Consider the following 25,735-nt stretch of genomic DNA (forward strand, 5'->3'; position numbering starts at 1 on the left):
TTAAACTTTAGAACTTTAGAATCCATCATAGCACAACATAATTGAGAGTTTTGCTCTTTTGCAAACAGAGCTTCAGTTTATTATAAGTTAGGTACCAGAATAGCCTTTTAAAATGATTTCATAACAGGCATCAGTTCATATAAATAGAAAAGGTAATCACAGGATGTTACTGTAAAGTACTGTAGTCCCCCGCCCGCCATCTGAAGTTTCACTTTCCACTCTTTCAGTCACCCATGCTCAACTGCAGTCTAAAAATATTAAATGAAAAATTTTAGAAATAAACAATTCATAAGTTTCAAACTGCGTGCCGTTCTGACTGAGTAGCGTGATGAAATCTCTTGCTGTCCTACCCTGTCCCACTTGGGACGTGAATCAGACCTTTGTCCAGCAGATCCACGCTGTAGTCGCTGTCCGTTCACCACTAGTCAGTGACTCAGGAGCTGTCTCAGCTCTCAGATCAGCTGTCATGGAATCACAGTCCAGTGTTCACAGCATCCTTATTTTACTTAATGGTGTCACCAAAGCACAAGAGTCAACGACGACGCTGGCAATTCAGATATACCAAAGAGAAGACATAAAGTGCTTCTTGTAAGTGAAAAAGTGCTCGACTTAAGGAAAGAAAAAAAAAGTATATTCTGAGTTTGCTGAGATCTACGATAAGAACGAATCTTCTATCCCTGAAATTGTGAGGAAGGAAAAAGAAATTTATTCTAGTTTTTATGTTGCACTTCAAACTGCAAAAGTTATAGCCATAGTGTGATAAGTGCTTAGTTAAGAAGGAAAAAGCATTAAATTTGTGGGTGGGAGAAATGAACAGAAATGTGTTCTGATTGACAGCGGTCAGGTTCAGTGCTATCCATGATTTCAGGCATCTATAGGGGGGTCTTGGAATGTATGTCCTGTGGATAAGGGGGACAACTATTAAACACACTGGCACAACCCAGCACCTTGAATAGTGCCTGTGGCATTGCAAATGCTCAGCGAATATAACTACCAGTGCATGGATCTTACTGACTACTGGGAAAAATCATGTGTTTCCTTCAGGTCAGCCTCCTAGGCAGGTTCAGAGTTGGAGCAGGCAAACAGGCACAGAGGGCAGTTTCTGTCCTCCTGGGATGCTTGCTTTAGGCCCACAGTTCCTGTCCAGAGAGATGGAGAGGAGGGATATGTGGAACCTGGTGGTGTCTCTTCTGCTGTTTCAGATTATACAGCAAATATCACGCAGAGTTGCAAACACTGATTAAGAAAAACAGGCATATGTTAGAGTAATTTTAGAAGCAAATATTGTCAATATATCATCTTTCCACAACTGTCATTTCTTGTACTCTTTCCCTAGGCTTTTTTATTCTCTATCATAAAAATTTTTTAAGTCTTGCCATAGCACCTCAATTAAAAGTAATAGAAATATACCTTTAATAAGGAAATTATTCCATTTGAGTTTGCACAATGACAACACCTGCGTATAGTAACAGATGAATTAAACCTACCTGCTCTACCTTTTGTAAGGAATGTAATTCAATATGAGCTCTTAATTTGGGGAGTTTAATTTTCTTAAAAAAAAACAAACCTGGAGTTAAAACCTCTTTTTATCAGTTGGCCTACAGAAAGATATAGTTTTTTGAGAGTTTGACATATAATTCCACTTAGCTGAATATGAGTTACTCAATTGTGAAAAAAGTATTTCTCACCAGTCTAATAAATTTCTCATGTTTTTTTTCTAAGCTCAGATAGCTTTGGATCTTTTATTTCCTCAGGAAAAAAGGGAAATCTTGAAATTTTTTTGTAACTTACAATGATTTTTATAGGAACAGCTTCTCTGACCTACTATAGAATTTGGCTTATGAATGAAGAAATTATAAGTTGTATGAATAGTATTTACATTACTGACTTCAACAGATGTATTTGAAATGAGATAATTATAACTACATTTGCTAAGCACTGCTGTGTGCTAGGTACTCTGCCAGGTGATTTTCAGGCATTTTTGTCCTCGATCCCTATAAGAACTTTTTTATGTGCCCATTTATGGAAGAAGAAACTGAGGCTCAGTAAGTTTTAATGATTTTTCCCGTAGTACATTGCTAATAACAAGAGCTGTGATTTCAACCCAGGCCATCTATGTTCAAAATCTATGTCCTGAACCATAATGTCTCTTGTGTAGTACAAAGAAGAACCTAAACATTTCCTCATGAATTCATAAACAACATGCAATAATTTAAATGACAGCTTTTATCAGAATTTAAAATTAAAATTTTTTGTGTATGTGGTTTTGTCTTGGCTTTTTGTTAAGGGATGTGTATGTGTGGTCAACCTTTCTTGGTGCCTTTTAGTTTCATTTATAGATTATGAGGGAAAAAATCACAACTGTTTTTCAGAACAATTTTATTATATATAAAAGCCACAAAATGATTTGAAAAGAAGTAAAATTATGGTTACCTTGGCAAGCTTAACTTGGGTATTTTACACCATATATATTAAAGCATAAATTTAACATCACTTAGCATCATAGAAAATACCAGAAATGCACAAAGAGGACTGTCTTCAGTTGCTATAGGAACCATTTGCTCTCTAAAATTTTGAGTGGTTAAAATCACATCCATTATTGTTTTAGTCAGTTAAATATCTATATCTATATAATATAATATTAAACGTTCAGATTGGAACCACTGAAAGCCTTCAAGCATACAGCATATGTTTTAACTTAATATGGTTTGGGATTACTTTAAAGGTAAAGCTTTCTTTTATATTGATAAAACAGTATGACTTATCTAGGGAGATTCTAGAAGAAATTAATAAATTTCACTTTGTGATATTACCTTAGTCAAAAAAAAAAAGAAAAGAAAAGATGCGAGCCGCTGGCACTTCAGCCAGGAGGCAGCAGGAACAGCCAGGGCAGCTTTCTTCTCCCCAGCAACCAACCCCAAGGCATCTTGGCCAGGACTTGAAATTGGACTTTGAAAACTACAGGTCAGGATGTATTTTTTCTGGAGGGCAGAACAAAAAGGCATCAGCCACTAATTTTAAGGGCTGCTCCCTTTGGTCCCATGAGGCATAAATCCTGTGAAAGTCTTTCTTCTCTTTCTTTTCTCATATTCTTTGGAAGGTTCCCTGGCTAACTTGTTTCCAAGCGTCCAAGGCCATCCCATGAAAAAGGAAGGCAGAGGTGACTGTGGCCCCCCTGGAATTCCACGAGTGAGGGCTCTGAATCTAAGATCATTTGTCTCTTCTGTCAGCAGTACAGGCCTGGGAATGAGGACCCTGGGGACTCCGGACACTGTTAATGTCTCTAGTTTTTTCCTCTGCTGTCTGTCACTTTTGGAAGGGGTGGAAAAAAGGGAAAGAGTTTTAGCTAGAAGATTTATGTATCTGTTTCAGGTGGCCCTGAACGTCCTTGAAGATTTTCAGTCTGGTAATCTGGAATTATGTACCTGGAAAAGAGGGAGGAAGGTTTACTTAGCTCCTTCCTTGAGATAGAAAGAAAAATTGACAACTTTTGAGGGATTTTAATTTCAGAAATGTCTTTAGGACCATAGGTGGGGGATGTAGAGCAAACGTTATGCTTGCAGTCCTGGAACAGCACGGTTTGGGGCAAGGCTGTAGGCGTCTCTGACTGGCACAGCAGCAGCCAGGCGGCTCCAGCAGAGGGTGAGCTCTGAAGTCGTGAGTCAGACCATTATTCTCCTCCACACCTATCCTACTTGTGCATTGCCACCCTTCACTCCCTTCTTCCAAAGGAAAGGGAATCAGATATTGTCCAAATACAAGTTTAAGTGTAGTTTTCCTAAAAGAATTGATGTCCACTAAACACAAGGATAAGTGACAAGTTAATGAGGTTTCTGTTTATTCTTGAGATTTATAGACAAGTTATAACCTTTATTTCAGAAATTTATATTCCACACTTTCTGTGTCTAGGGGTGTGGTTGTTAGTTGCGCAAAGGTTGCGGCTCAGCAGGGCTGCTGCCACTTGGATACGGCTCTGTTCCGCCAAACTGCATTTTCTCTTGTGTTGTCGAGGGACCTTTACCATATAATGGCCCTGTTCTTTTGCACAAAGTGAGTAACACTTAGATAAAATGGCTCTTTGATTCCTATAGCATTGGGAAATTGATAAGCCAACCACAAAAGTGTCTGTTTTCCTGGGAAAATGATGATGGTTAAAATAGTCCAACAAATGTGCAAAAATGGGAGATTAGTTTCTAATTGCTCCTTTGATGAAGGTTTTATTTTTAATTTTATTATAGAAATTGTAAACTTAAACAGAGATAAAGAGAATAGTATAATGAACTTAATGTACTCAACCTCCAGCTTCAACAGCTAACAGTATGTGACCAAATGTCTCATCTGTATTTTCACCTGCTCTCCTCTGATTATTTCAAAGCAACCTGAGTCATCATTTAACTGTAAATGTTTTTCTAAAACAAAGGTTGGCATGCTTTTTCAGTAAAGGGTCAGATAGTAAATTTTGCAGGCCACAAGTTTGCAACTACTCAACTCTGCTATTGTCAGACCAGAGCAGTCAGAGGTGGACACTATGTAAAAGAACAAGCGTGGCACTCTTCAATGGGACTTTTTTTTATGGACAGTGAAATTCGAATTTTGTGTAATTTTCATTGTTGCAAAATAGTATTCTAATTTTGATTTTTTTCAACCATTTAAAAATGTAGAGACCATTCCTAGCTTTCAAACTGTGCAAAACAGGTAACGGGCCAAATTTAGCATTTTTGACCCCTGTTCTAAAAGATAAAAGCTCCTAAAAAATAATCACTGTATAAGTAGTGTAAATTCACAAGTTGATGATGATGACTATGTAAACACGTGTAAGCCCTAGAAAAATAATCAGTGCTCAGCTTTCCTTGACTATTTTATAACTTTATTTCTCCTAGCAGCTTGTTTGAATTGTGATTGCAATAAAGTTTACACTTTGCAATTGGATGCAGAGTCTCTTAATCCTTCTCATATTTATGTTCTCCACCCATTCCTCCCTCTGTTTTGTGGCCATCGTGATTACTGTGGAAACTGTCCTGTCTTTTCCCATATTTGGAGTTTTGCTTGTCACCTTCCTGTCCTTATTTAAGGTGTTCTATTATTTCTAGCAAACTGTGTCTCTTTTTGTGACATCAGCCATTGATGATCATTGCCTCAGTTTGGTAATCTATTAGGGGTTGCAGAATGGTCCAATTCTATCAGTCCTTTGTTGTTTAGTAGGTGGAATACTTCTAAAAATAAAGACTCTTCCATATCGACTATTTGGTTACCTTGATATGTGAATGATAATAAAGGGAAGATGGTGTAAATGCTTGATACTTTGTCTTTTTTTTTAAGCAAATTTTCAAATTAATGAGGTGGCTCACTGGCATCACCTAAAAGTGACCATGGTGGTAATTGTTATTGCTGTCATTGTTGTCATCATCATCAACTTGTGGATTTAAACACTTTCCATGTGTTTGAATCCATTACACTTGTCTTTATTGCTGCTCAAATCTTGCCCCATTCACCGCAGTGGGGCTTACTCAGAGTAGGTGACTCCTGACGTGAGCTGTCCCAGATAGCTGCTTTGCTTTCTGGTGTGATAACGTGTTCTGGGTTTATGTTTTCCATTTTCCACCTCAGACCCAGAATTAGCCATTTCTTCAGGGCGTTCTGGCTCTTTTTCAGCCATGATAATGGCTAGCCTGGTCTTTGAGATTATGTCCAATGGGAAGCATGGGCACTGCCACCTTCCCCACGCTGAAGTGCCACAGGTACAGTTCCGGGGTGAGCGGCTTGCGTCTTAGCCTTTAAATAGTAAGAAAATGTTAGTCAGCGTCGAGCTCCTTAGTTTCATTTGGCTGAGTTAATCCAGTCAACAGTTGGATATTTGATTTTAAGACTAAAGAATTTCTAATTTCATTGTTCTTTCTCATTACTAGATTTATTATGTATATTCTGTATTATTTGGATGAACTTCTAAATAATATTTAATCAGAGGTTTGGTAAATAACATTAACCAGATAATACAAATATATGATGAAATAAACTGTGTCTAAATAACAGAATGAGGTCCTAAATTTCGCTGATCAACTTCCACTTGAACATGCCTATAAGATGCCCAAATAATACAATATTCTTTGCGTATCTATATATTACTTTGGCTATCTGTATATTCATTAGTCAGTTTAAAGTATGCTCGTCAATATATATTGGTAGTATTTGATGCTATGAGTAAGAACTTCTGGTTCTAGTACAGTATTCTAAATGGATATTTGGGTTAGCTAGGCTGTGGCCTAGAAACTAAAGGTCAACACTATCTTAATAATTAAAATAAGATATATGGGCTGTAGAAAGTGTAGATTTGTTGAGGTGTTCAATTAATATTGGATTTAGCTTATGAGATGTTTCAGATAAAATTACTGCAGGCCCTGCTGATGTTATTAGTGATCTTGATGGTAAGAGTTTCAATCAGTATTTTACAAATGGGCATATTTGAAAGTGGGATAATACAGGCTGTTTTTGCTATTGAAGTAATGAAAATGCAGTTTAATCCCACCTGTGTGGCTGAGGAAGAGGGACTGGCTCATATCTGCTCTAAGCCTGTGCACTCCGAGCAGCTCCAAAATGCCTGAGATTGATTAATTTGCTGCAAGTGCTGCTAACTTCCCAGACCGCAATTTCTTTCAATCATTGCTCTGATTATTGTGAAACTATTTCTGAAAGACTTAATATGTATCTTTTTGCTGGTAAATTACTGCTCATTTAGAAGTCCTAGAGTTAGTCCATTGCATAAAAAAAGGTTGTAAGTCTAATTTAAATAACTATCAGTACTTTTTTCTGCCTTGCTCAAATTGAAATACATGCACGTTTAAAGATAATCTTGCTTTTATGAAGAGCTGTATTTAACCTAGTAAGATCGTCTCCTCTCAGGCATCATCATTATGCTGGTTTCATTAAATTAACAAAGGATGGGTCAGTAATTTCTTTAACAACCCTGGGCACTCCATTGTCATACTTTGTGTAGAGTCTGAGGTTTTTGTTCCCAACAGTTGTGTTCTGGGCTCTCTCTCCTTGTGAGCTTTCACATGGCAAAGAACAGTCTGGGTGCCCAGCCTTGGTCCTTGGTCATTTCTCCTGATCCTTCTGTCCTGCTATTAAGAATGTAGAGTCAATCTTGTGCTTGGTAGGGCTTTCTCTTCCTAACTCTGTGAAAATTGGGAGAAATCTGGCTGGAAAATTTTGCTATCTCCACCTGACGTACATTTTCATCATTTTGTTCCTCTAAAAGTTCCCCATAGGCTCCTAGCTGCTCAGTAGAACCCGAGGTTCTGAACACATTGTCCTCTCTGGGCATCGCTGTCATGGAGAGAGGACAACAGGGAAAAGGACTTTCATGTCTTTCTGCCCTTGTCCTGCATCAGAGGAATCGGGGTGGTCACTATTCCCTGCACATCCCAGTTTAATTCCAGTTGAGGAAGGGGATATGGGGACCAACAGGCTTCTTAAAATCAACTAATTTAGTCACTTGTTCAGTGCCTAAATCCCTGTTAGTATCACCACCTCACCTCCCTAGGAGGTGTCAGGCATGGTTTGTGCGCTAGAGATACAGCAGTCAAAACGTGGCAAAGATCCCTCCTTCAGGGGACGTGCATTCCAGTTGGGGAAATAGACAGGGACCGCAACAAGGAAGTGAATTCCGTAGTGTGTTAGGAAGGGGTCAGTGGTATTCAAAAAGGAACAGCTAGACAGTGCCACACAGGAGAATGTTTCAGTTTTAAATTTAGGAGTCAGGTTAGGCATTAGTGAGAAGAGAGTTGAGCAGTCACTGGAAGGAGGTAGGGGAGTTAGCTATGGTGGGGAGAGCATTTCAGGAGGAGGAAGACACAGGGCCCAGGAGGAAATGCTATGTGCTGGGTTGTTTCAGCACAGGAATTAGACGTACCACCTCTCCAGACACTTTATTTCTGTTAATACATCTGAATGTTGAATGAGGTTTTTAAAAAATCCACTTCACAATCTTTGTATGTTTTTTAATGATGGAGATTCTCCAAAGTCATATCTGCAGTTATCCGCTCATAAAGTCTCATTTTGTAAGGAAGTACAGGATTTACATTTATTTTGATTGATGCTTATCTTCTTAGTTTAAATTCATTGTTTGCTTTTGTAGATATCTTTTTTTATCCCTTTTGTCCATTCATGTGCTCCTTCGTTGTCACCTCTGCATTTGATAAGCACGTCTGTGACTTTATCAAAGGGATGGAAAGGTCTGCTGGGGAAGTCGCCGACGAGGCACCAGAAACAGACTTCAGCACTGATGCCGACAAGCAGCCGCGGCTCTGGTCATTCCCTCGTTTCTAGTCCACCTGAGCTTCCTGGCATTTATCCCATACTGCTCTCCCTGTGTCCGCAGAGCTCTCCTAGGGGATGCTGCGTGGTGCTTGGCAAGTACTCTGAATGCTACATCCTCCTAATTTCCTAATGGCCCAGGAAACAGGATTTGACACCACAGAGGAGAAAGAATGTTAGCCTCTCCTCACCCACTGCAGGGTTCATGGCTAAAACCCCTATACCAAAAACAGATTAACAAGAGAAAAAAAGCATAAAAATGTATTTAATATAATATTTTACGTGACACAGGAGCCTTAAGTGAAGACCCAAAGACTATGGGAAAACTGTATTTTTATGGACAATGATACAAAAATGTGGTTGGAGGACAAAAGGGTCTGATCTAGTGGTGATAAACTGGGGAAACTTAGCAAGGCTTGTTTGTTCAGATTCTTCTTGGCCTCTGTGTGTGACACTCCCTACCTCCAGGTGTAGGCAGGACACGTGTCATATGAGGGTTTGTAGGGGAGGGAGGAGATAGGAGAAGGACAAACAATGACCTTACTGTTTCTGTGTTTTTTAAATTTCTTTCGGCTTGAAATGCTCAGTATGACAAGGTGTCATATTTTGGGGTAGCTTTTCCTGAACTGCATCAACACTAACAAAATAATGGGTGAGATATCTCTCTCCCCTTCTCCCCACCCCTCATCCCAAGTACTTTGGAAGGGATTTCCCTCATTTCTCCTCCATTGACCCAGATATGGACTGCATTACCCCAGATGTGGATTGCTCAATTTTGCATGTCATCTGATAATGTTACTGAAAGCTCAGCACTTGTCCACGAGGCCGAATCAGAAGAGAATCAGAAGAATAAGGACAAGTGGTTTGGGGAGGAGGAAAGAGAAGTTTTAATACTTTGCCGGAAAAGGAGGAGGATGGAGACTCCTGTCTGAAATCCCATCATCCTGACAATAAGCAGAAACACAGAGCTTTTAAAGGCTGGGTTCTCAGCTTCAGGCAATTACTGTTCAACTGCAGTTGATGATTCTGATTGTCCCATCTCTACTGAAGACAATCTCATGACCTCCACTCGGGACCTCCCTGTACCAGGTCTGGGCTGGGCCATTTCCTTTAGTACAAATAACAAAAGACTGCCCCTGCCCCTCCCAACCACTGGCCCAAGGCAGGGATGCAGGCTTTAGTTCTCAAAAAGGAGTGGAGGATGTTTTAAAGAGACAGAAAATATTTTTGCCATTTTTTCAGGCCATTCATTCCCTCTGTGACAATAGAGCTAATACAGAATCTGAAGTTGCTGTTGGACCTGACAAAGTTTTCCACATCAAGAAACAAGGAGACTTGTATTAAACTATAAGTGTTGGGATTTAAAAGGAAAAGAATAAATAATGTCCATCAAGTTACAGATTTTTTTTCCCGTGGAATGATGCCTCTCTGTTTCATGTCTGGGCATTTGGGCTGAATAATAGTCTAAATGTATTTGTGACATTTGGTTTCTCCATTCTTCTGTTGTTAGAAAGTGAGGTTGTTATCTACCTTTTGGCAATCATAATAATGCTGCCATGAACATTAGCATATACGTACTGTACTTGTTTGAGCCCCTGTTTTCAATTCCTTTGGATGGTATCTGGTAGAATTTCTGGGTAGAATACAATTTCATGTTAAACTTTTGGAGGAATTGCTAAACTGTTTTCCACAATGGCTGTATCATTCCCACCAGCAATGCACAAGAGTTCCAATTTCTTTACATCCTTGCCAATATTATTTTTCATTATTTTTGATAATAGCTACTCTACTAGGTGTGAAGTACTCATTGTGGTTTTGATTTGTATTACCCTAATGACTAATGATGTTGAGCATCTTTTTGTGTGCTTATTGGCCATTTTTATATCTTTTTTTGAGAAACGTCTAAATCCTTTGCCCATTTTTAATATTGGGTCTTTTTGTTGTTGAGTTGTAGGACTTCTTTATTTTCCTAATAATATTATGGTATTTTTTTATTTCAAAATATTAAGGAGGTGCAAATGTTTTTGGTTACATGTATTACTTTGTAATGCTTGAGTCATGGCTATAAGTGTGCCCATTAACCAAATAATGTTCATTGTACCCATTAGGTAGGTTTTTACCCCTCCTCCTCCTCACTTCCCCTGCATTATTTCCAGCGAGTTTTACTTCTCTCTGCACATGTGTGCTCACTGGTTAATTCCAGTTGAATAATGAGTACATGTGGTATTTGTTTTTCCAATCTTGAGATACTTTGCTTAGGACAATGGTCTCTAGTTTCCTCCAAATTGCTATAAAAGGCATTAAGTCATCCTTCTTCATGGCTTAGTAGTATTCCATGATGCACGTATACTGCATTTTATTAATCTACTCATGAATTGATGGGCACTTGGGTTGATTCCACATCTTTGCAATTGTGAATTGTACTGCAATAAACATTCAAGTGCAGGTATCTTTTTGACAGAAAGCCTTCTTTTCTTTTGGGAAGAAACCTAGTAGTGGGATTGCTCGATCAAATGGTAGGTCTATTTTTAGTTCTTTGAGGAATCACCATACTGTTTTCCATAGGGGTTGCACTAATTTGCAGTCACACTAAAAATGTATAAGCATTCCTTTCTCACTGCATCCATGCCAGCATCTATTGTTTTTGGACTTTTAATAGAAGTTATGCTAATAGGGGTAAGGTGATATCTCATTGTGGTTTTAATTTGCATTTCTGTGATGATTAGTAGGACTTCTTAATATAATCTGGATCATAATCCATTATCAGATATATGATTTTGAAGTATTTTCTCCCATTCTGTCAGTTATCTTTTCACTCTCTTGGTAGTGTTATTTGCACAAAAATTTATACTTTTAATTTTGATGAAGTCTAATTTTTTGTTATTGTTGTGTACATCATATTTAATAAATCAATTCCAAATCCAGGATCATGAAGAATTTTCCCTATGTTTTCTTCTAAGAGATTTATAGTTTTAGCCCTTGAGTTTAGGTATTTGATACATTTAGAGTTAATTTTTATGTAAGGTATAAGGTAGGGGTCCAACTGCATTCTTTTACATGTGGATATCAAATTTTTCCCACTACCATTTGTTGGAAAAGACTGCCCTTTTCCAATTGAATGATCATATTTCCTTGTTGAAGATGAGTGGGCCTTATTTATGAGGTTATTTCCGGGTTCTCTGTTCAAGTCCATTGGTCTATGTCTGTCTGTAGGCCAGTACTACACTGTCCTTTTGATTACTGTAGCTTTCTAGTAAGGTTTGAAGTTCAGAAGTGTGAGTCCTCCAACTTTATTCTTTTGTTCTGGCTACAGTAATAGCTTTTGAATAGAACTCTTAATGGTGCACAAGACCCAACACAACCTTAAATATTTGCTGTACAGCTCTGACAAATCAAGATACACAGCTACTGTATGTCTTCAAAAAGCCACAGACTTTTTTATTGTTTCCTGGATGGTGGTTGTATTAGTGTCCTTTTGCTGCTGTAACAAATTTCCACAAATTTAGTGGCTTCATTATCTTACAGTTCTGGAGGTCAGAAGTCCTAAAATAAGGTGGATCCAGGGTTGGATTCTTCTGAAGGCTCTAGAGGATGATCTGTTCTTGCCTTTTCCGGCTTCTAGATACCTCCTTTGTTTCTTGGCTCACAGTCCCCTCCTCCGTCTTCAAAGCATGTCACCCCAACAGTTGCTTCTGTTACCATATCTCCTCCTTTTGCATTTGACTCTCTTGCCTTCCTCTTATAAGGACCCTCACGATTACATTGGGGACACCCAGATAATCCAGCATAATCATCCCATCTCCAGATCCTCATTGTAATCATACCTACAAACTCCCTTTTGGCATGTAAGGTAACGTAGTCATAGGTTCTGGGACGTAGACCTCTTTGGGGGCCCTTACTCTGCCTACTGCAGTCATGATGAGTCTGGGTGATGACGGACACACAGAACCTCTAAAATACCCTTTTGTTTTCCATATTAGTCTCTCTTGTAAATAGAGATAAGTTGTATAATTCTAGGATTTGGGGTATAAATCAGTTAATTTAACAGAACCTAATTTTTCTTTTACCTCTGGATGATTTATTCCATTGAAGCTGTGATTCCTAGAGTCAGACAATATTTATTGAGTCCTATTGATTGTTAGTTTGCCTGAGAACACAAAATGAATAAGATACGACCTCTGACCTTAAGGACCTTGTGGTCTGCTAGAGGAGAGAGATGTTACTGCAATATAATACAAGTTTTGTTGATTTTGTTTCCTAAATATATTTAGAATTCTTCTCTTCCTCTCTGTCATTCCTCTTGTTTTTTCATTTGTTACTATGATTTCTGAAAAAATTTTACCAAATCTTTCTTGACATCAGTTGGGCTCACACACTGTTTCCTTCAGTCGTTACTGTACCCGCAGATGTGTTCATGTCACCCCTTTGCCTAAAACCCTTCTGTTCCAGGCCTCTGGATGAACTGGATAACATAACCCTCAACATGTCATACTCCTTGGTGTGGTCTGTGTTGTGCTTCTCCTTCCAGCCTTTTCGCTTGCCATCCCTGGAAGCACTTCTGTCCTAGCCGTATGGAATAAATAATACTTCCCCTGGAGTTCTGGGCTCTCTCTTGGCTTCTGACTCTGGCAGAGCTCCTCTCACTCACTGGACTCTGTTCCTCTTTTTTCTCTGCCTGAGAAATTCCTGTGCATCTCCAAGGCTGGGCTCAAGCAGTGCTTCTTAGAAAGCCTTCACGGACACCGTCCCCAGTGCTATGGTTTGAGTATTTGTCCCCTCCATTGAAATTTTAAACCCCAAAGTGGCTGTATTGGGGTGATTAAGAGGTGACTGAGTCATGAGATATCTGCCTTCATGAATAGATTAATCCATTCATGGGTTAATGGGGTTAATGGTTATCATGGGAGTGGGACTGGTGGTTTTATAAGAAGAGAAGAGAGACCTGAGCCAGCACACTCAGCTCTCTTGCCATCTGGTGCCCTGTGCCACCCTGGGACTCTGCAGAGAGTCCCCTCCAACAAGAAGGCCTTCATCAGATGCTGCCCCTTGACCTTGGGCTTCTCAGCCTCTATTACTGTAAGAAATAAATTTATTTTCCTCTGTGTTGTGGGAGGCAGTGCATTGGTCTGTATTGTACTTATTGCTTAATTTGTCTGTTACTCGAATCAGACTGCAAATTCGATTAGGTACAATAGGATTGCTCTTTTAACTCCATGCTGTCGTATATGATAGAGTGTGAGCCTCATAAAAGATATTTACCAAGTATTGGTTGAATGAATGCTTGAATCCATGCATATGCGAATGATTTAATACAAAATGACCTGCAGATTTGAGCAAGACATGTGGTTTGCTATTGCTGTGTGGATCCTAAGCTAAAATGGATGCTAGTTAGTACTTGGTTTCTCCTCCCTATGTACTATTTCTCATGAAGAAGCTAAATCTGACTTTCTCTGTGATTAAGTACATGAATTTTTTTTTAAAAAGGCTCATCCCTGAGAGTTCATTTGACACATTAGAGTTGTGTAGAGTGCCTACTCTGAGGCTGTTTATTTTATAGGGCACGAGGTCTGTGGCACAAAGACAGAGCAAGTCTAAGTGATACTCCTCTCCCCGTATGTATAACTCCAAAAAGGCGGCCCTCTCACACTTGAGTGCCCTCAGTACAACCTTGAATAAGTTGTGTGAGGGGTCAGCAAGTGCATACTTTAAAATTCTTTTGAATAAACATTGTTTAGATAGACACTGCTTCTGTTAGAAAAATATTAGAATATTACTATAAAAGTATATTCTTACAGGATTTGTGCTGCAAGTAAATAAATAAATAAATAGATTGCCCTCTGGCCTTTTTGTTGTTGTTAATAAACAAACAAATACTTTCAGATATGAAATCTGCCTTTCCTGAGGGTTTAATTTTTTTCTCCTAAAAAAGCAGAGATTAGATTTTTTTTTCAGTTTAAAAAAAGAGAAATTTAATCTTATGGAGTAGTAAGTCTAAGGTTACCCCTGGTAATAGAATTTGATTATTTATTTGGGGGCGGGGTGAGGATTGGAGACTGACTGAATATGGAGTACAGACGGGAACACTTCTCTGATCACATTAATTAATAATGCTGAATTTTGTTTTTTAACTTGTTGGTGCTGTCTGTCAGATCACATTTAGGGCATTTGGTGAAAAACACACACAAGACATATTTGGGACTTCATACTCTGATATATGACTTTTTAAGGAATAAACAAGACTTTTTACAGGTAATACTAAAGATAATTCTGGTGGAACTATTCTTCCCTACTCCTGATGTTTCCATCCCGGTGGCAGGAACTCTACTCTCGAAGCACTCCTGGCTGCATTCTCAACTGCCAGGGCAGGGGCTGCTGGGAGGATGTGCTGAGCACGCATAGCCCAGCCCTTTCCGTGGGGAACTAACTGCCTATGGGAACCCTGCTCCTCCATCCTGTGAGTTTTACAGCAGCACTCAACATATGGGAGGTCTTGTGGTTTTGTAGTACAGCTGTGACTGGGTGGGTGAGTCTGTTTAGTTCTGCACTTCAGCATTATCAAGCTCATTGTTCCTGCACACCTAAGCCATATGCTGCAGTCTCAGGTTGTTAATAATGAAGGTGGTATTTTGACAGTTTGTCTGCCTTTCTTTTTGAACTCATCTCTCAGGTGGTCCAAATCTTGGGTGGGGATGCATGATGCCAGTCACTATGGCAGTGTCCTTGCATATATCTGTAAGTTCTCACAACAGCCCTGAAAAGTGAGTTGTAGCAACTCCTCACAGCTGAGAAAAGTGAGGCTCTCCAAAGGTTAAATCACTTTGTGTGATCACATTAGGTTGGCACCTTGCTCAGGCTAACTCCCAAACTTGTGTCCATGAGCACATGCTGCCAAAGAAATTATCACAGATAAAAAATTTTAAAGGACTTTGCATATAAATCACCGAGTAGTACAGATGAGTTTTATTCCTCTGTAGCCTAGCATTTTCATAGCTATAAATGCAGACATTATAATACAGCCTGCAATCCCTGAACGCACAGGTGCTTGCCCACCTCCCCCAGTTCCCCTGGCTGTCCTAACTTCCTCCAAAGCCTCAGGTCTTTCTATTGCACTGTTTTCTATTACTAGAAGCTTTTCCCCTCGCACCCTTCCCCTTTGCCTAGCTAGCTCCTGCTTACCCTTCAGACCTCAGCTCACATGGCACTTCCTCAAACCAGCCTCCCAAGGCCACCACATCTGTAGTTGGTGCACGATGTGATTTCTGTTAGCCATCTGGTTTTTCCCTTCACCACCACCCTGGCCATGATTTGTGATCATATTCATTTCAAGCCTGTGCTCCCCAGCCAACTGAAGCTCCGTAAGCACAGTAACCACTTTTGTTTTGTTCGCCATCTGGGCATGATATCTTGACAGTGATAGCACCCCAAGAATGGTTGCTGGATGAATAATGGATGTGCTACTTGGCATCGTGTATTAGCCTTGAGGTCTTTGTCCATAGTTTTCTACTAAGACTTACAAATAACATGTTTAAGATGGCCTCTTTCCTGATAATTGTAAAATATAGATAGATAGATAGAACTGAAATCTCTAGCCTCCTTTTAAGGCTTTAAACTATGAGAAGCAAAGAATGGATTTCCAAGTATGCATAAAAGGCCTACTTAGTACTACTATATGGGGATGATCAAAGACAAAACTGCCCCAGCCCTGGAACCTGCTTTGTGTGGTCCTGGGGATATGGGATGTAGAGAAGAACTTCTCCTGTTACATTTCAGTGTCAATTGCAATTAAGCGTCTACTTTAACTTGATTTTGGTATATCCAGGAAGAACACCATAGAGGTTGAACTGGTCTTCCAGGCCCGTTCAATAGGGAATACTCTAAAACCTAACTTACATTTTAATGTTATTCGTAATAAGTTGTTTATTAGCTCATATATAAAATCAGGTTAGTAATACGGTAGTGGGTGAGTTAATTTGGTTTCCTAGCCAAACATAAAAAATTAAAAAAGTGTTATGAAAAGACCAAATGTTGATAGTTTGGGAGCAAGATAAAGAATTTTTCCATAGCTTTTTCTCCCCCTGTTGCACTAATTTAACATAATTAATATCTTGAAGGGGCAAAAGCAAGAAATGTCTGCATATTTAATTTTGCATCCCTCAGTCTTTAAAGTGTTGATGATAGCAGAATTTCAGTTTCCTGGCCAGCTGTTCTCATGGAACAACTGCCCATGGATAATAAACAACTGAACCAAGATCTGCATGAAAATAACTTTGACAGTTTGCCATGAGATGTCTAACTGTTTTGAAGTGACAGCTGATATTGTTTCTTTCTGTCCTCCCCACCCCTGATGATACAGGGCATTGATGTGCGAGATGCTCCTCTGAAGGAAATAAAGGTGACAAGCTCCCGACGATTCATAGCTTCATTTAATGTTGTGAATACGACAAAACGTGATGCTGGAAAGTACCGCTGCATGATTCGCACAGAAGGAGGTGTTGGAATATCAAACTATGCAGAATTGGTAGTTAAAGGTATTTAATGTGTTTTCACACCCCAAAATAATCTATTAAAATAGATATGCTAGATGGTTTTTAGTTCATTATTTTTTTAAACCTCAAGCTTATCCATGTCTGTTTCTGAACAGTGGTTTGGTGACAAGCTATTTTGATGGATCACATTTTAAGTACAAATGTTGCACGTGCGCAATATTTTTGAAAACCGTATTTATTTATGTTGATTTAGCTGTATACAAAGCAATGAATGTGCTCCTGGCAAGGTCTTCTGCCAACTCTATATACGGAGATTACAACCTATAAATTTTTTAAAGGAATAAAATTTTTTACTGATAGAAAATCACTTAAAATGCAAATATTCACCAGCCAGTGTGTTTATGATAGCAGGGTGGTTAATAAAATGAAGCAGTGTCAGTATAAAAGTGCTCAGTCATATCATACGAGCCATATTGATAATGCTGCCCTAACATTCATAATGTTCCAGTTAGGTTCTGTTACTATATTTTGCATGACTGAAAAATTGTGTCTTTACATTCAAGAAGGTGGGGAGATGAGGGAAAATAGAGAGGGGAAATAGGTTTCCTTTCGCTGTTTTAATGCATTTTTGTGGGCTGAGGAGTTCATAGTGTTAAGCTGCTAAGGCAATATTTGGTCCCAAACAGAATAATTTGAACTCGGAGGTGTACCTGGAGGCATTTTTACACAACTTGTGTCATCCGTTGCTGTTTTTCCTAGGAGAACAGAATGATGCCTGCTTTTAAAATTTTTTCCCTGCATTTTTAAAATGTGAAGCATAAAATTGATCTCTTTTAGATGGGCTGTTTCTTTTATCAGCAAACTTCTTGTGCAGGCAGTTTTAAAGACTGCTAGGTTCAAATCCAAGAACTAGCTCTGTGGGCACGGGCCAGTGGCTTGCGCTCTCTGTGCTTCTGTTTCCTTGTGTGTGAAGTAGATATAATGATGTTATCTTACCTTATAGGGCACAAGGAGGATCAAATGCAAAACATGTGTGGCACTGAGAACAGTGTACATAGGGTGCGCCTGGCACTTGTCAGGGCTATGCTGGGGTGGGGGGAGGACGACAGTGGGGGATGATCTTCTCTCTGATCCAGTATATCACTGGTCTTCACTGGGGAATACATGTCAGAACTACCTTTCCAAATTTAAAAAATATATATAAATGACTGCCCGCCTATTCTACCCTCCTGCCTCCCACCACTACCCACATTGAATTAGGATCTCGAGGGATGTAACCCTGTTATAAAACCTGTGAGTGAGTTGGGCATATGCTTTTGTTGAGAGATCACTGCTGCCAATATCAGGCACGCGTAGCTTATGGGAGAAAATGCTTACCAATGAGCCTAGGTCGAGAATTATTCATCTGCAGCAGTGACTAATGGTCAGTATAAGGAAATGCGCACTGAAATATCTACTTGAATAATATATTTTGCCACATCATGTTCTTTTGTGTTTTCGTTTGTGGTGAAACTTGAACTAGCTTCAAATTTGACTAATATTTGAGTTTAGGTTTAATGTCTGTAACAAAATTAAAATTCTTCATAGTTGTACATACCCTACAGTGTCGAAGGGAAGTGAGGAGTCACAGTGTATAAAATGGATGCTATTTCACCAACAAATCACTGGCTTGATTTGGGATTAGTTTTAGGGTATCATTTCACTTTGACTTGAATTAAGAGATATTTTAAATTGCTGTTTATCACTTTGTATAGATTGAGAACCCTTACTTCCTCCCTCCCTTCCTCCCTCCCTCCTTCCCCTCCCTCCTTCCCCCCCCCCTTCCCCTCCCTCCCTTTGGGAAAATTTGTTCAAAATTTAAGTACTGCCTTATTCTTGTGGTGACTCTTCCATAAACCAAAAGTCCTTTTGAATGCCTGTCCCAGTTGTTCCTAGGTTTTAATTGAATCTTTCATTTGATTTGGCATATCTGGTACTTTTCTTAATGCGGAATTAATATAGAAAATATTCTCAGGACAAAAATGCATTAAATCCATGTCTAGTTTAGGATACTAGTGACAATATCTTAAATGAGTGAGTATACTCAAGACCCTTTGGGACCTTGCCCCTGACTTGTATTTTATTTTGAATGGCATTTCAACAACCCTTGCTCACATTTGCAACTTGGAAATAATTAACTGCTCTTTCAGCCTGGCTGCAGAAATGCCTTAGGACATCCTCTAAAAGGCCCATTTCATGTTTCAGTTCAAGGAATCGCCTAATGATATAAGTTGATTTTAAATCATTGTGAGTTAAGTCAGCACTGTTTAAAGAAATGAAGAACCAGCACAAAGTTTCAGCTTACAAATAGTAGGAACAATGTTTTCGTAAATGCCCATTATGTTTGTAGTCCCTCAAGTAAAATCTATTCAAAATTTGGTATCTTGTTTTGACTTAGTCTAATGCAATTTCTCCAGCTATTTAAAAAAGCCCATATGATTTATTACACCTTGAAATATAAAAAAGAATAGATACCCCAACCCAACAAAGGGAACCAATGTTGCTGGTTTATTACTTGCTCTAGGAATCAACCTGGTTACCTCTCAAGTGGTGCTAGTTTTTTTGAGGCCCTGTTCAGCAGGAATCACGGCTGTGATCCTATTGGCTGTGTCTGCCATGCGAGAGGGTAGGAGAAGCCGTGGGAAGCAAGCCAGCAGGTGCTAGTAATAGGATATAGCATGCTGTATCTTCTGTGCCTTTGTATAAGCAAAATGAGGAGTTAAAAAATAAAATATATAGGCCGGGCGCGGTGGCTCACGCCTGTAATCCTAGCACTCTGGGAGGCCGAGGCGGGTGGATCGCTCAAGGTCAGGAGTTCGAGACCAGCCTGAGCGAGACCCCGTCTCTACTAAAAATAGAAAGACATTATATGGTCAACTAAAAATCTATATAGAAAAAATTAGCTGGGCATGGTGGCACATGCCTGTAGTCCCAGCTACTCGGGAGGCTGAGGCAGTAGGATCGCTTAAGCCGAGGAGTCTGAGGTTGCTGTGAGCTAAGCTGACGCCACGGCACTCACTCTAGCCTGGGCAACAAAGTGAGACTCTGTCTCAACAAAAAAAAAAAATAAATAAAATATATCAAAAAGGCACCAAACCACCTGTAGAAACATTCTTGGAAAAAAGTAACTAGATCTTATGTATTTCTGAGATGGCAATTCATTGAGGTAGAAATATGTTGTTTTGTACAGTGATCTTATTTATCATGTGTGATACCACTCACAGTGACATTAGCATATGGAATACCTTCATTTGGTGCCTGGAGAATCTTTCAGTTAGCATCTCATTAATGTACTGGAAAACTATTTTTGTTGAGATTGATAATGATGTAGAAAGAGTCAGTCTCAGCTTTTAAATGAGAGAGACTTTGGGTTCTAAAGAGTGTTTTCTATTGATTTCTTAGATTTTTATCAAGCTAGGCCTAGCTCGTTCTTTGCTTCAGAACTTCCCTTTCTATTCAGTGCTTTAATAAGACTTATTACTGGAAGTTGTCTGAATGACAGTAACAGTAGACTTTATTATCCAGAATGCTCGATTCTCCTGCAGCTGAATGTGTCCATTGTGATAGTGATAGTCTTTTAGGAAGCGAGTCATCCTAGAAAATGTGTTTGTGATGAGATAAACTGTAATTTCAGCCATGTTTTTAAGGTGATGATATCTTTGGAATATAAATATAAGGAAACTGAATTCAGTGATGTAGGAAACTAGTAGTACCGTTGATTTTGAAGACATTCTCAAGAAGGAGATTGACAATGGAATGCTTCCTAGAGCTTAAATACTACTCCTTGGAGAGCTTTCCCTAGTTACTTTTAGTGAGGAAAAAAAGTTCTCTGATGTCTGTGTAATTGACTCATTCAAATGAGTACACCTATTCATTGAGGATATTGTTGCCAGTATCCTAAAATAGACATGACTTTAATGCATTTTTGTCCTGAGAATATTTTCTATATTAATTCCTCATTAAGAAAAGTACCAGGTATGCTAATTTGCATATGCTATGCAAAATGGGTTGTGACCTAAAACAAATTAGGGGTAAACCTACTTGAATAAGCTTAGGTGTTCAAAAGTGGTTTATTTCACTACTTTGAATGTTGTGAAAACCTTTATCAGTATGTTTTTTCTTTATTTCTTTTTTTTTTTTTTGGATGTATCACATATTTTTTATTCATTCACCTAGTGAAGGACATCTTGGTTGCTTCCAGTTTTTGGTGATTATGAATACAGTTGCCATAAATATTTGTGTGCAGCCTTTTGTATGAACATGAGTTTTCCAATCAGTTGGGTAAATTGGAGTGTGATTACTGGATCATATGTTAAGACTGTGTTTAGATTCATTGAAAAAAACCATCAAACAGTCTTCCAAAGTTGTGGTAGCATTTTGCATTCCCACCAGCAATGAGTAAGAGCTCCTGTTGCTCTGCTTCCTGGCCAACAGGTGGTATTGTCAAATTTTTGTATTTCAGCCATTCTGTTAGGTGTGTATTGATATTTATTTTATTTTTTATTTCTGGATATTATGGGGGTATAAACATTTTGGTTACATAAAATGCCTTTGCCTCGCCCAAGCCAGGGCTACATACAATACACTCCGCATCCATTAGTTGTGAGTTTACCCACCCTCACCACCCTCCTCCCACCTGACCGGCACCCAGTGAATATTACTACCATGTGAGCACCTTGAGTACTAACGCATTGATCATTCAGTACCAATTTGGTGGCAAGTACGTGTGGTGCTTGTTTCTCCATCCTTGTGATACCTTACTTGGAAGGATGGGCTCAATCTCTATCCAGGATAATATAAGAGGTGCTAGTTCACCATTGTTTTTTGTAGTTGAGTAGTACTCCATGGTATATATATACACCACATTTTATTAATCCACTCATGTATTGATGGACACTTGGGTTGTTTCCACATCTTTGCAGTTGTGAATTGTGCTGCCATAAACATTCAACTGCAGATGCCATTATTATAGAACGCCTTTTTTTCCTTTGGGTAGATGCATAATAGTGGGATTGCTGGATCAAATGGTAGTTCCACTTTCAGTTCTTTGAGGTATCTGCATAGTACTTTCCATAGAGGTTGTACTATTAATAGTTTGCAGTCCCACCAGCATTGTAGGAGTGTTCCAATCTCTCCATATCCACACCAGCATTTGTTGTTTGGGGACTTTTTGATAAAGGCCATTCTCACTGGAGTTAGGTGGTATCTCACTGTGGTTTTGATTTGCATTTCCCTAATGATTAGAGATATTGAGCACTTTTTTACATGTTTGCTGGCCATTATTCTGTTTTCTTTTGAAAAGTTTCTGTTCAAGGATGATACACAAATTTGGGAGTATGCTTTTTCTTAATAAGCTGAACAAAAGGATCCTTGTCAATTCATTCCTGAAATTTGAATGTCTTCTGCATTTTAATAATTGATGCATGTTAAGCATCTGAAAGACGGCTGTCTGGTTTGCCTTTCAGAGCCCCCTGTTCCCATTGCTCCCCCTCAGCTTGCCTCTGTGGGAGCGACCTACCTGTGGATACAGCTCAATGCCAACTCCATCAATGGGGATGGGCCCATTGTTGCCCGAGAGGTGGAATACTGCACAGCCAGCGGGAGCTGGAATGACAGGCAGCCGGTGGATTCCACAAGCTACAAAATTGGACACCTCGACCCGGATACCGAGTATGAGATTAGTGTGCTCCTCACCAGGCCTGGGGAGGGCGGCACTGGATCTCCTGGGCCAGCTCTCAGGACAAGAACAAAGTGTGCCGGTAAGTGTGAGGAACCTGCAGCTAAGTGTCATTGTCTTTCTGGGCGTTGACTGTCAGCATTGAGGTTGATCAGGTAGCTAATACACTTCCCCCCTGCTCTATCTACATCCTGTAAGTGAACAGAAAAATCCCCATGTGAACAGTCGGCTGACAGCTGGTGATCTTTAGGAGCAGTGACCTTGGGCATAGTATCTCTCACCTTGCCTCCACCCCTTTTTCCATATTCTTAATTTGCATGTGACTTGGGTACCACACAGTTCATACAGGAATTGTCCCTAATGTTCACAGAAATGATCTCCTTTAATGATGTCCCCTAATAGGTCAGACCTTCTTCTGTTCTGGTCCCTTTGTCTTATGTTCACAGTTACTGTGCTTGTAGCCTGCAGGTGCTGTGGGATAATAGATTCCATCTTGGACCTTTAAAGCTGTGTTTTTATTGATTGACATTAAATGCAGGGTCTGCTGGCTAATGACTTGGACCATTTGTAACATAAGCAAGAGTGATGTGTGGGCTAGATGCAGTCTTTAGGTTCTTAGATTATAAATTTCTAATTGTGTTAAACCCTTTCTTAAACTTAAAGAAAAATAGGGTTCATGGAGAGAGAAATGTAAAGTCTTACAAAAATCAGAACCTGAAGAAAGCTCCCATGAGAGGTTATGTGTTGTTTCTATATGGCTGCTCTCTGGTAGGAAGTAGAGCAAAATAGTATATTGGGATGCTGAAGTGTGATATTTTATCATGTAAATGAAGAATTTATGTGTTGAATTATATGCTGCAATGACGAGATTCCATAAATCTTTGTGGAGTTAGTTAATTCTTCAGATAACATTTAAGAAGTCATTTATTAATATGTTTTAAAAATACTTAGCATAGTCTGGCCCTTTCTGGTAAGAGTAGAAGTTATTAAACCTTAGCAGTCGTAGTGTTATATTGTTTCTGCAAGTTCAATACTCATGGGAAAATTCTGTTTAAAGAGGAAAAGATTTTTTATTAGAAAAGGGAACAGGTACTTTTTTCTGCTGGGGATACGTGCTGTTGGGTACAGCGACTGGCCCGTGTGAGCAGACTGTGCGTTGCTACTGTGTCATCTTGCGTCTGGTTCCCAGACCCCACACCTGCACCCTCCTGGCACTCAGAGTCCCTGGAATGAGAACTGCTGTTCTGGATAGTGATTCACACAACCCTATCTGGTGGCTCCAAGGAGAAAGGAGTTTGCTAATCCTTTCTCTTCCTTTCTTCTCTAAACCTCGTCATCTCCTCTCTTCAGTTGAGTAAATTCCTTCCTTTTTGTGAAATATTTTTATATTATTTTATCATCTGTTGTAATCCAAACAAAAACTATGTATAACATGGCCTATATCATTTTACAATATAGGAATTGCTTTCAAATCTGTTATTTACTTTACACCTGCCTGTGAAGTCCCCAGGGCAGACACTGTGATCCCCATAGGAGAGACAGGAAAGTGAAGCCCATGTGAGCTGCTGTCCACCTCTTAATCGGTCCCTCTCTGTAAAAAATAATGTTAGTGATATTTCACTTTAGTGTTTTCTTAAAAAATCCTTTTGGGCATGGCAATATATAGTTTCTCTCCTTCCATGAAAGAAGTTTGGAATGTCGTTTAAATTGTGGAGAGAACGTGATCCGTATCATTCTACTCACTAGTAGCGTCATCTACCTAATGTTTCAAGTCTTGTTCTTTTTTACGTGTTCTTGTCCTTTCTATTGGTTTTGTGCCTGTACATTTCAGTGACTGGCATGTTGCTGTATATATTTCTCCTCATTATAATGCATGTGTGTCTGTATTTAGGAAGCCTTTTGATACTGCTGCGTGATGTAATGTACAGCTCTCAAAGGGACGGAGTATCTTTTCTAACAGATTGACACTGCTTTTCAAGAAAGGAAACCAATTTCGAATTGATGTTTGTACGCTAACTTTGTGCCTTACAGTTTTAAACCTCACCTGGGCAAGGCAGCCTGGTGATAAAGCACCCTTTTCTATAACCCAGTAGTTGGCACTGTTCCTGGTGCGTATTCCTGGGGTGCCACACGCTGGCAGTGGGTAGTTTTGAAAAAGTTGCAGTTGAGCAAGTGAGCCTTATAGGAAATAGAAGAATGTTAGAGAGAGTAAAATTTAGAGATAATAGGGGTAGACCTGTTAGGTGGGTGAGAAAAGTGAAGTCCAACGAGATTTACTGTGGGAAGAAATGTCGTTCACCATCATCTGACCTGAGGCTTTGGAAAAAATATGCAGGCAATATTCGTAAACACTGTTTATGATTGGTGTTGAACTGTGTGAAGTAGGACCGAGTTAGAGGGAAGAAGGAAGATACCACAAATTGTAGACAGAAAAATTTGATACGGTCCCAAACTGTTATTCAGATGGTTTGTGAGCATTAAGGGTTTGTAGAGAAACAGTCATGAATCTTATAGGCCGCCTCCATACACCCGACCCACACAATCCACCGCCATCCTCTAGGTTAATGCCAGCTTCAGTGCATCCTGCCCTCACAGTCAACTGCCGCAGTGTGGGGAATGCCAGCTTCGGTACATGCGACCCACAGCCATTGTCTGTAGCAATGCCAGGTTAGATGCATCCAGCCCTGACAGTTGCTGGCCGCTATTTAGAGAAGGCACTCTTAGGTGCATCAAGCTGCAAGACTCCCCCGCCACGACATGGAGAAGTGCCGCTTAGGTGCATCCAGCATCACAATCCCCAGCCGCCTTCTGGGGAAAGCCAGGTTAGGTGCATCCGCCCGTAAGAGTCCCCCTCCGCCGCATGGGGAAGTCCAGCATAAGTGCATCCCGCTGTGAGAATCCCCTGCCGCCTTCTGGGTACAGTCTGATTAGGTGTATCCGCATCAAGAATCCCCTGCAACTACTTGGGGAAGTCCAGCATAGGTGCCTCCGGCCTTCAGAATCCTCAGCCACCCTCTGGGGAAAGCCACGTTAAGTGCATACCCCTGAAACAGTCCCCTGGCCCCCCTTTGGGAAAGTCCAGCATAGGTGCCTCCAGCCTTCAGAAACCCCTGCCGCCGTCTGGGCTAAGCCAGGTTAGGTGCATCCGCCTATAAGAGTCCCTGCCGAAACTTGGGGAAGTCCAGCATAGGTGCATCCGGCTGTGAGAATCCCCTGCTGC

At 39.8% G+C, this 25,735-nt stretch overlaps 1 protein-coding gene across 8 annotated transcripts in view; it reads left to right on the forward strand.

Moving 5' to 3' along the window:
* Positions 1–25,735, forward strand: part of PTPRM (protein tyrosine phosphatase receptor type M) — a 762,555-nt gene that overhangs the window by 303,307 nt on the left and 433,513 nt on the right. For 6 of the 8 annotated variants that reach the window (XM_069468547.1, XM_069468548.1, XM_069468550.1 and 3 more), the window contains exons 1-3: positions 14,667–14,767; positions 16,667–16,841; positions 22,304–22,597. In XM_069468547.1, coding sequence (XP_069324648.1) covers positions 14,744–14,767; positions 16,667–16,841; positions 22,304–22,597 — 493 coding nt within the window. In that variant the 5' untranslated portion in view covers positions 14,667–14,743. Of the gene's footprint in view, positions 1–14,666; positions 14,768–16,666; positions 16,842–22,303; positions 22,598–25,735 lie in introns of those variants that run through there. The other 2 variants (XM_069468544.1, XM_069468545.1) reach the window with 1 other exon arrangement.

This window comes from Eulemur rufifrons, chromosome 5 (genome assembly GCF_041146395.1).
Source record: "Eulemur rufifrons isolate Redbay chromosome 5, OSU_ERuf_1, whole genome shotgun sequence".
NCBI classification, from domain to species: Eukaryota; Metazoa; Chordata; class Mammalia; order Primates; family Lemuridae; genus Eulemur; species Eulemur rufifrons.